The sequence below is a fragment of the Lolium perenne genome, chromosome 6 (genome assembly GCF_019359855.2).
Source record: "Lolium perenne isolate Kyuss_39 chromosome 6, Kyuss_2.0, whole genome shotgun sequence".
Classification (NCBI taxonomy): domain Eukaryota; kingdom Viridiplantae; phylum Streptophyta; class Magnoliopsida; order Poales; family Poaceae; genus Lolium; species Lolium perenne.
This window is the reverse complement of record NC_067249.2, coordinates 185,471,195-185,482,697: the sequence shown is the minus strand read 5'-3', so window position 1 is coordinate 185,482,697 and position 11,503 is coordinate 185,471,195. Positions and strand designations below refer to the sequence as shown.

The following is an 11,503-nucleotide window of genomic DNA, read 5'->3' as shown; positions in this document are numbered from 1 at the left end:
GCTCTGATAATACTTTATGCGATAACTCTAATGATGCTTGTGATATTTTAAATCCACCTACTGAAAGTATTCCTTTCAAGATACCCACGAAAATTATTGAACGTGTTAGGGATAACCGCTATGAAGGGGATGGAACTGTCCACCCTGGAGATCATTTAATGTTTTTGCATGAATTATGCAGGTTATTCAAGTGTGCAGGTATCTCTATGGATGAAGTGAGGAAGAAGCTATTCTCTATTTCGCTGTCTGGTAAAGCGGCGCATTGGTATAAATTGCTGAAGAATAGTCATTCTCTTGGTTGGGAGGAAATTGTATCTCTCTTTTATTCTAAATTTTATCCTCCTCATGAAGTGCATATTGATAGAAATTACATTTATAACTTTTATCCTCGTGATGGAGAGAGTATTTCTCAAGCATGGGGGAGATTGAAGTCACTAATGCTCAAATGTCCCATTCATGAGCTCCCCTGTAATGTTATTATTAATAATTTTTATGCAAGGCTTTCAGGACATCACAAGGACTATCTAGATGCCTGTTCGGAGGGATCTTTCACAAGAAATGAGGTTGAACCTAGGTGGAATCTTCTTAATCGGATTGAGGAGAACGCTGAAGGATGGGAGAACAACAAAGGTAAAGAGTCAGGTATAAATTATGATTATGAATGCATTGAAACTTTTATGGGTACTGATAAATTTCGAAATATGAGTGCTACTTATGGTCTTGACTCTCAAGTTGCTGCAAATATTTATAAAGCTTTTGCCTCTCATTTTGAATTGCCTAGGAGGAATTTTGATAAGTATCATGAACCTTTTAAAGAGGCTTGCATGAAAAATGAAATTGTTATTAATGATTGCAATAAACATGCCCAAATTTCTGAAAATACTATTTCTTATAAGCATGTTAATTTTTGTGGAATGCATAGACCCTGTGGAATTAATCAAATCGAAGATGAATATTGTATCCACCATATGAATGAAAAAACTAGAAAGTGGTCTAGGGCTCTAGATGATCTTGGTAAAAAAGTCTGTGCTAGTTATTCTTTTATTTGTGAACTTTGTCATAAAGTGGGTCATTTTAATTTTCAATGCTCCTCCAATGATAATTTGCACCCCATGAGTGCTGCAAATTTGTATTGTAATGATGAAATTACTCCTAATCAGCATGATGAACTTACTTTATTTTTGTGGTGTGAAGAGTTATCAAGAAAAATCTCTTTGTTACATATGAGTGATCTTGATATTGATGATGTCCTGCATGGGTGTTTTTCTTATTGCATTGATAATGGCCATACAAATACTTACATACAAAATATTTTAGAAGATGATACTTTGCCAAAATATGATAGGACCTCTGTGGGTTTTGAACTTATTAATGAAAAGGAGGAATCCTCCCAAGTTTCTTCTATTGTTTCTAGAAATAAATCAGGTTATGTGGAGGAGCCCCCCTTCAAGCCTCTTCCTCCTAAAGAAGGGAACGAGGAGAAGGAGGAGAAGAAGAAGAAGAAGAAGAAGGAGGAGGAGAAGAAGAAGAAGAAGAAGAAGAAGAAGAAGAAGAAGAAGAAGGAGGAGGAGGAGAAGAAGAAGAAGAAGAAGAAGAAGGGGAATAAAAAGAAAGAGGTAACAGCATATCCTCGCGTGTATGAGATAACGATAGGTAACCGTAAGTATGTTGCTCCTGATGATTATTATGATAATGAATCTGAGTACAATGATCTTCCTATGCCCTTTACCTACATTAGTGATCATGATTTGAAAGAGCACACTACTTTTGATATTGCAAATCTCTGGGAAACTAATTATGAAAATGATGATGTTAATAATTGCCATAGTATTAGTACTATCCATGCTTCCTCCCATAATGATATAGAAATCTCTAAGCTTGGGGATGAGGTGTTTGAAAATCCTTTTGCTACTGATCATTACATGTTTGATACATCTCCTTCTTGCAACAATGATGGTATGGTCACAGATGAACCTACTATCAAAGATAACTATTCTATTTCTTATGATGACACTATGCCTCCGACCTTTGATGATTATTATAAAGAATGCTATGATATAGGTTATAACTATCCTTATGAAACTTGTCATAGTTATGATTGGATTGCCAAAAACAATTCCCTTAATATGCAACTTGTTTACCATGTTCAAATTCTTGATAATAATCTTGCTCCAATTACTATTAATGAGAAGAACTCTTCTTATGCCAAAATTAATGATACTTCTATGCATATGAATCATGATAAGAATGTTTCAAGTGATGGGTATATTGTGGATTTCATCAATGATGCTACTGAAAGTTATTATGAGAGAGGGAAATATGGTTATATGCATCTTAATAATATTAAGTTTCCCCTCTTTATGTTGAGAATCTTGAAGTTACTCCTGTTTTATCTTCCTATGCTTGTCACTTTGTTCTTCATGAATTCATTTGTGTACAAGATTCCTTTGCATAGGAAGTGGGTTAGACTTAAATGTGTTTTGAATTTGCTTCTTGATGCTCTCTTTTGCTTCAACTCTTATTTCTTGGGAGTGCATCATTGAAATTACTGAGCCCATCTTAATGGCTATAAAGAAAGCACTTCTTGGGAGATAACCCATGTGTTTATTTTGCTACAGTACTCTTGTTTTATATTTGTGTCTTGGAAGTTGTTAATACTATAGCAACCTCTCCTTATCTTACTTTATTGCATTGTTGTGCCAAGTAAAGTCTTTGATAGTAAGGTTCATACTAGATTTGGATTACTGCGCAGAAACAGATTTCTTGCTGTCACGAATTTGGGTTGAATTCTCTGTAGGTAACTCAGAAAATTCTGCAAATTTACGTGAGTGATCCTCAGATATGTACGCAACTTTCATTCAATTTGAGAATTTTCATTTGAGCAAGTCTGGTGCCTCGAAAAAATTTGTCTTTACGGACTGTTCTGTTTTGACAGATTCTGCCTTTTATTTCACATTGCCTCTTTTGCTGTGTTGGATGGTTTTCTTTATTCTATTAACCTCCAGTAGCTTTGTGCAATGTCCAGAAGTGTTAAGAATGATTGTGTCACCTCTGAACATGTGAATTTTTGATTATGCACTAACCCTCTAATGAGTTTGTTTTGAGTTTGGTGTGGAGGAAGTTCTCAAGGGTCAAGAGAGGAGGATGATACAATATGATCAAGAAGAGTGAAAGCTCTAAGCTTGGGGATGCCCCCGTGGTTCATCCCTGCATATTTCAAGAAGACTCAAGCATCTAAGCTTGGGGATGCCTTGGGCATCCCCTTCTTCATCGACAAATTATCAGGTTTCCTCCCTTGAAACTATATTTTTATTCGGTCACATCTTATGTACTTTACTTGGAGCGTCTGTTTGTTTTCAATTTTTGTTTTGTTTGAATAAGTTCATGCTTGTGTGGGAGAGAGACACGCTCCGCTGGTTCATATGAACACATGTGTTCTTAGCTTTTAATGTTCATGGTGAAGGTTGAAACTGCTTCGTTCATTGTTATTTGGTTGGAAACAGAAAATGCTACATGTGGTAATTGGTATAATATCTTGAATAATGTGATACTTGGCAATTGTTGTGCTCATGTTTAAGCTCTTGCATCATATACTTTGCACCTATTAATGAAGAAATACTGTAGAGCTTGTTGACATTTGATTTGCATGATTGGTCTCTCTAAAGTCTAGATATTTTCTGGTAAAGGTGTTTGAACAACAAGGAAGACAGTGTAGAGTCTTATAATGCTTGCAATATGTTTTTATGTGAGTCTTGCTGCACTAGTTCATACTTGAGTTTGCTTCAAATAACCTTGCTAGCCTAAGCCTTGTACTGAGAGGGAATACTTCTCGTGCATCCAAATCCTTGAGCCAAAAACTATGCCATTTGTGTCCACCATACCTACCTACTACATGGTATTTTCTGCCATTCCAACTAAATACTTCGTGTGCTACCTTTAAACAATTCAAAATGCTTCTTAATTTGTGTCAATGTTTTATAGCTCATGAGGAAGTATGTGGTGTTTTATCTTTCAATCTTGTTGGGCAACTTTCACCAATGGACTAGTGGCTTCATCCGCTTATCCAATAATTTTGCAAAAAGAGCTGGCGTGGGGTTCCCAGCCCCCAATTAATTAACTTTCATTAATAATTCTCTTCACATGTTTTGCTCTGATTCATCAGTAAGCAACTTAATTTTGCAAATAGACACTCCTCCATGGTATGAGATTGTTGGAAGGCACCCGAGGATTCGGTTATCCATGGCTTGTGTAAGCAAAGGTTGGGAGGAGTGTCACCCATAAATAAAAACTAAAGTACATGTGTAAACAAAAGAGAAGAGGGATGATCTACCTTGCTGGTAGAGATAACGTCCTTCATGGGAGGCGCTCTTTGAAAGTCTGCTTGGCAAGGGAGTTAGAGTACTCACTACCATTCGTTAACAACAACAAACACCTCTCAAAATTTTACTTTTATGCTCTCTATATGATTTTAAAACTTGAAAAGCTCTAGCACATGATTTATCCCTGCTTCCCTCTGCGAAGGGCCATTCTTTTACTCATGTTGAGTCAGTTTACCTACTTCCTTCCATCTTAGAAGCAAACACTTGTGTTAACTGTGCATTGATTCTTACATGTTTACCTATTGCACTTGTTATATTGCTTTATGTTGACAACTATCCATGAGATATACATGTTACAAGTTGAAAGCAATTGCTGAAACTTAATCTTCCTTTGTGTTGCTTCAATGCCTTTATTTAGAATCTATTGCTTTATGAGTTAACTCTTATGCAAGACTTATTGATGCTTGTCTTGAAAGTACTATTCATGAAAAGCCTTTGCTATATGATTCAGTTGTTTACTCATTATCTTTACCATTGCTTTGAATCACTTCATTCATGCTTTACAATAGTATGATTAAGATCATGTTGGTAGCATGTCACTTCAGAAATTATCCTTGTTATCATTTACCTACTCGGGACGAGTAGGAACTAAGCTTGGGGATGCTGATACGTCTCCGACGTATCGATAATTTCTTATGTTCCATGCTTGTTTTATGACAATACCTACATGTTTTGTTCACACTTTATGTCATTATTATGCATTTTCCGGAACTAACCGATTGACGAAACCCGAGAAAACCTTCCAGAGCCGCCGCCATCGCGAAACTCCAATTCGGGGGACAGAAGTCTCTGTTCCGGCACCCTGCCGGGACGGGGAATTGCCCCCGGAGTCATCTCCACCGCCATCTTCACCGCCATCGCTGTCTCCATGATGAGGAGGGAGTAATTCACCCCTGGGGCTGAGGGCTCCGCTGTAGCTATGTGGTTCATCTCTCTCTCTTTGTGATCTAGTTGAATATCATCTATGTGCTACTCTAGTGATGTTATTAAAGTAGTCTATTCCTCCTCCATGATGTAATTGTGGCAGTATGTGCATCATGAAGTACTTGGTATATGCTATGATTGTGATCTCTTGTAGATTATGAAGTTAACTATTACTATGATGGTATTAATGTGATCTATTCCCCTTTCATAGCTTGTCGGTGACAGTGTGCATGCTATGTTAGTACTCGGTATAATTGTGTTGATCTATCATGCACTCTAAGGTTATTTAAATATGAATATCGAATGTTGTGGAGCTTGTTAACTCCGGCATTGAGGTGCTCTTGTAGCCCTACACAAATAGCGGTGTTCATCATCCAACAAGAGAGTGTAGAGTGGTTTTATTATGTGATCAATATTGAGAGTGTCCACTAGTGAAAGTAGGATCCCTAGGCCTTGTTCCCAAACATCGAATCTCCGTTTGTTTACTGTTCCGTTGCATGTTTACTTGCTGCCATATTTCATTCAGATTGCTATTGCTACTCATATTCATCCATATCATTTGCATCTCACTATCTCTTCGCCGAACTAGTGCACCTATACATCTGACAAGTGTATTGGGTGTGTTGGGGACACAAGAGACTTCTTGCATTGTGATTGCAGGGTTGCTTGAGAGGGATATCTTTGACCTCTTCCTCCCTGAGTTCGATAAACCTTGGGTGATCCACTTAAGGGAAAACTTGCTGCTGTTCTACAAACCTCTGCTCTTGGAGGCCCAACACTGTCTACAAGAATAGAAGCGAGCGTAGACATCAGTCCACTAGTGAAAGTATGATCCCTAGGCCTTGTTTCCAAATACTGCAAACATCGCTTATTTACTGTTTTACTGCATCTTTACTTCCTGCAATATTACCACCATCAACTGCACGCCGGCAAGCTATTTCCTGGCGCCGTTATTACCACTCATATTTATCCATATCACTTGCATTTCACTATCTCTTCGCCGAACTAGTGCACCTATACATCTGACAAGTGTATTGGGTGTGTTGGGGACACAAGTGACTTCTTGTATCGTGATTGCAGGGTTGCTTGAGAGGGTTATCTTTGACCTCTTCCTCCCTGAGTTCGATAAACCTTGGCTGATTCACTTAAGGGAAACTTGCTGCTGTTCTACAAACCTCTGCTCTTGGAGGCCCAACACTGTCTACAGGAATAGAAGCGTGCGTAGATATCACCAGACAAGGCGCCGAACACCTTTTGTGCGCGGACGAGGGGCGGATTTACCGGCGCGTTCTAGGATGCGTTGGCGAAGCGGCGGCGGCGAAAAGGACATCGAGGGAGCCAGTCGTCACGACGGTGTCCGACTTAGACGAGATTGGTTGTCGAGACGGCTGGCAAATTGAGTGGCAGCGGAGGGGTAAAAGGCGCGGGAGGGGAGGCGCGACGAGAAATGAAATGCGGAACCAACAGTTCTGGATGTGGTCTCCGACAGGTGGGTGCCGGTCTCGCTTCTCGCTCTGTCCGGCGTGCCCGGAGCATCTCCTGTGGAGTGGAGCGGGGACGGGCTCGAAGCACCGGACACCGTATTAAGCCACGTCGGGCGGATCGAGGCTTTGGTGCGCGTGACTGGGGCCGAAAATATGTCTGACACGTCCTAAATTTTTCTGGGGAACGCTTTGGAAACACGACTGAAGATGCTCTAATATCTATCCTTTGTCCCATTGCAAATGTCTTCCCTTTGACAAGCGCTTCTCTCCAACCCCACTGAGCCACCCTGATGGCCTAATCCTATGCGGGACTTCCCCAACTAACACTAGACACCGTACGTACGTGGCATTTCTGTAGTAACATGCAAGCCATCCTGGCTCCCATGGTGCGATTCACGTGGCCGAACACGTATAGCAGTGCCCTTATTTGAGTAAAGAAGTACAATCTTGTTTTTGAAAGTAGTGGGACTAAACTGATCCCGGAGGAGATATTGGATCGAACTGACGAATGCCACCTTATCTTACTTTCCATGTGATTTTATATTTCCTTCCAAAAAAGAGCCACCTTTCAAGTGAGAGTGATCATGTAAGACTCCGTGGTCACTATTGTTATAGGCTAATTTTTCTTCTGTAAATATATATGAGAACATCATTTTTAGCTTACCGAAAAATATTTGTCTAGTCTTATCAAGATATATTTTATTTGGCTCACTCTTTTGTCTTCCGAAGTACTTCATCCACATATTTCTATATCCATGTTCACAACTTACGAAAATGAACCTGATACCAAGTCACCAAACGGAAAACTCACCACAATGAGAACCGACAATTTTGGCGTACGACCTTTGAGGTTCCAATGCCTTCTCAAAACAAAAACAACTCACTATTATGTGTGAACTTTTATCTAGCCTTTTAAGTTTTCAATCTTTGCCCTTGCGGCTGTGTGCATCCAGGACATTAATAAGCCGAATGCAAGCTTGTGTTGCTTGTTTCGATTTGCTGCGCACATTTAAGTTTAATGAAATCATGCTTTATCGAGAGAAAACTTGTCGCCCTTATTTCGATTACTCTATTCGATTTTAGCATATCCTAGTAAGACGTACATAGTGGAAGTAAAATAATTAAAAGGAAACAAAGGGCCTCTAAACGATTTTCATACGAATTCTAAAAGATTCAAATCCTTAGAAATATTTCATATGGTGGTTGATTTGTAGGATTGTATCGTACACAAATTGTTCTACTAGATTTTATAGGAAATCTAATATCCTCTCCAACTTCTTTATAAGATATTTTTTACGTGGTGGAATCGATTGAGCATTCGTTCATATGAAATCCCTTTGGATTAGAATGAACATGATATGCCATTCATGTGTTTTTTAGAATCTCTCATCCGGCTTCAATAGAAGTATATCGTCAAGCTTGGCTAGTCTCATTTTTACATGGTCAACTATAATGTTCGATGATCTGGTTGCATTTAACACGTACTCGAACCAGTTGTGATCCAGACTGCTGGCTCCAAGCTGATCTGTGTGGACGCTGCTCATACTCACTGCTAAACACTAGAAACACCCTGGTTGGTTGCAAACACGTGCGTGGCCCCATGGACCATCACTCTGATCAGGGTTCACTCTGATCAGGGTCTGCGCAGCTGCCCTTGGGTTGACTAGTTTCTCCCCAAAGTCCCCTGCGGACGACCCAAAACTCGCAACAACACAAAACAGACTTTGGAAGCCTACGCGGACAAAACTTGGCGACCAGCAGAAGGCAAAAATAAACATGCTAGCCAATTAGCCATACCAAGCTAGCGCAGCAATTTCCCTCCGTCTTCCTCCTCCTTCCTGCTCTCTCTGGAGAAATAAAAAATACTGAGAAAAAGAATCCCACTATCTCATGACATATGGAGGAGAGAGAAGGGGGAGCGATTCCACTGCGGTCATCCACAAGACATTCCTTCCTCTCCCTTCCGTGTGCTCGAGACGAGACATCTAGCAGCTCCTCACCCTCCTCTCGCTCGGCTTCTGTCGTCTATCCCAATTCCTCATCTTGTTCATAGCGCAGCAGGCGAGAATTTTCGTTGGCGAGCAGCAATTGGGATCGATCCTTGGATGGATGCAGCCCAGTGGCACCAGGTAAGATTATCGGTCTTCATAGATGAGGCTCTCAAACTCGGAACTGCTTCAACATCGGCATGCATCTAGGGCCGTGTATGCATGCAAGATCTTCCCCTCCCCGGCATGGCTACTTGGCTTCTGCTCCTGCAGATCTTGATGCTGCGTTCTTTGTCGATGCTTTCTTCTTTAGCGTGCTCTTGATCTTTGCGCTAGCTTTCCTTGATGGGATATGACGATCTTGGGAACTGCCATGGTGAACCTTTTGTTCCTGGTGTAGATCTATGCATATATATGGCCGTCTCTCTTTCTGTCTCTGTGTTGTCTTCTCCGTTGGCTTCGACCTCAGGGCCTTGCGGCCTTTAATTCTCCCCTGCTTCCGCTTTTAATCCTCGAAAGGAGCACACAGGCGCACGGACCCCTTTTCTTTTTCTCCTTTGTTCCTCACTTTCTTTCTTATCCTTTCCTCTCATCCTTTTCATCTCTCTTTTCTCTTAGCTTTTCCCCCTCCCTCTTCCCCAGCACCTTGCATCAAAAGAGTAGCCATGTCTTGGATGATGTAGCATGCAGCACGGCAGTACTGCCAAGCCACAAGCACAACCCTACAAACAAAGTTGTGTTTTGTGTGGTGGTATGTTTCTCTCTCATCTTTTCCCTAGCTTTTTTTCACCTTTTCCATTCTCCTTTTCCCCTCCCTTTAATCTCGCTTTGTATCCATTTGCTTGGTTCTTTGTTGCACCATAAGAATCCTCACACCTTAGGCTCTCACACTCCCCCATCCGTCCTGCCATATACACACACAGCATATTCTTGATTTCTTAGCTCTTTCTATCTTAACATTCGTTTCATTTTGGCTTTGTGCGAATCTAATGAAGTGCAACTTGTGTCAATCACCAGGGTCTAGGGCTCGTGAAGCCCATGGAGGAGATGATCATGACTGCAAACCAAAATCCTAATGCGAATCAGAATCCACCACCAGCGCCGGCAACTGGTGCTGAAGCCCAGAGAGCCGCCGGTCCTAATCCGCCGGCGGCAGCAGCGGGCGCGGCGTCAGCCGGTGCGGGATCCACGGAGCGGAAGGCGCGGCCGCAGAAGGAGAAAGCAATCAACTGCCCGAGGTGCAACTCCACCAACACCAAGTTCTGCTACTACAACAACTACAGCCTCCAGCAGCCGCGCTACTTCTGCAAGACGTGCCGGCGCTACTGGACCGAGGGAGGCTCCCTCCGGAACGTCCCGGTCGGCGGCGGCTCACGGAAGAACAAGCGGTCGTCCTCAGCGGTCGTGTCGTCCGCGGCGGCTGCTGCCGTCTCCACCTCCGCGGCGGCTTCCGGGACGATCCCCGTCGGGATGGCGGCCAAGAATCCGAAGCTGATGCATGAGGGCGCGCACGACCTGAACCTGGCGTTCCCGCACCACCACGGCCGCGTCCTGCACCCGTCGGAGTACGCCGCGTTCCCTAGCCTGGAGAGCAGCAACGTCTGCAACCCAGCGGGTGCCATGGCGGCCAACGGCACGGGCGGCAGGGGCATGGGCGCGTTCTCGGCGATGGAGCTGCTGAGGAGCACAGGCTGCTACGTTCCGCTGCCGCAGGTGCAGCTAGGGATGCCTCCGGAGTACGCTGCTGCGGGGTTCGCGCTTGGCGAGTTCCGCATGCCACCGCCGCATCAGCAACACCAGCAGCATCAGCAGCAGCAACACCACCAGCAACAGCAGCAACACCAACAGCAGGTTCAGAACATGCTCGGATTTTCGCTGGACACGGGAGGAGGTGGTGGCGGCGGTGGGGGTTATGGCGCTGGGTTGCAGGGGACGCAGGAGAGCGCAGCAGGCAGGTTGCTGTTCCCCTTCGAAGACTTGAAGCCGGAGGTGAGCGCTGCTGGAAGAGGTGCAAGCGGCGGTGGCGGGGATCAGTATGAGCACAGCAAGGAACAGGAAGGTGGTGGTGGCGGCGGCGGTCATGAAACCCTCGGGTTCTGGAATAATGGCATGATCGGAAATGGCAGCAGCAATGACGGCGGCGGTGGCGGTGGTTCTTGGTAGGTTGGTGCCAGCTACGCGCGTGGCGCCGCCTTTAACATTCATGCATGGCTCATGCACGCGCGGTTGTCAGCATGTGAAGATGATAGATCGAGATAGAGACAAGGAGTTAATAAGCGGTGGTGGTGATTAGTGTTACATATGGCGTTTTATCTCTCTTCAATTGGGGTTTGGTTTTCCTACTGTTCTTGGTGTTCCTTCTTAATTTCTTCCTGTTTGTTCATGTGTGTGGTGATCGACTTGGGGGCTAACACAGATTAAGTAAGGAGTGATGAACTAGTGATATAAAGCTTTCTATTTATCTTAAGCAATTGAATCATATTTCTGATTATAGTGACAAATGAGTTGTTCATCATGCTCTTTATTCATGAAGAATCTGCAGTGATGATCCTTTGTTTTTACCGCATGGTTCGAGTCCAAACATCAAGTTGATTGGCCAGACTCTTCTAGCATAGAACTCTAGCTAGATTAGAGGGTTTTTGTGAAGCCGAAATGCACTCGTTTTTCATTACACAGTGATTGCGATCAACACCCAGGGCATTTTAGAACAGCATGTAATATATGTTTC

General features: G+C 43.0%; 1 protein-coding gene across 2 annotated transcripts; it reads left to right on the top strand.

Annotated features, from left to right (window-relative positions):
* Nucleotides 1-8,522: 8,522 nt before the first annotated feature.
* LOC127306703 (dof zinc finger protein 2) lies at nucleotides 8,523-11,242 on the top strand. 2 transcript variants are annotated; one of them, XM_051337390.2, is made up of 2 exons: nucleotides 8,523-8,916; nucleotides 9,793-11,242. In XM_051337390.2, the coding sequence occupies exons 1-2, from the start codon at nucleotides 8,893-8,895 to the stop codon at nucleotides 10,936-10,938; spliced, it is 1,170 nt and encodes a 389-aa protein (XP_051193350.1). In that variant the 5' UTR covers nucleotides 8,523-8,892; the 3' UTR covers nucleotides 10,939-11,242. The 2 variants fall into 2 exon arrangements, with proteins under 2 accessions (XP_051193350.1, XP_051193351.1); XM_051337391.2 differs by lacking the exon at nucleotides 8,523-8,916 and adding an exon at nucleotides 9,395-9,526.
* The last annotated feature ends 261 nt before the right edge of the window (nucleotides 11,243-11,503 follow it).

What these genes read in the sequence shown, in the direction of transcription:
- LOC127306703 (XM_051337390.2), top strand. Translation starts at nt 8,893, where the DNA reads ATGGATGCAGCCCAGTGGCACCAG. An exon ending in ATGCAGCCCAGTGGCACCAG is followed by an intron (nt 8,917 to 9,792) that starts GTAAGATTATCG and finishes GTCAATCACCAG; the next exon opens with GGTCTAGGGCTCGTGAAGCC.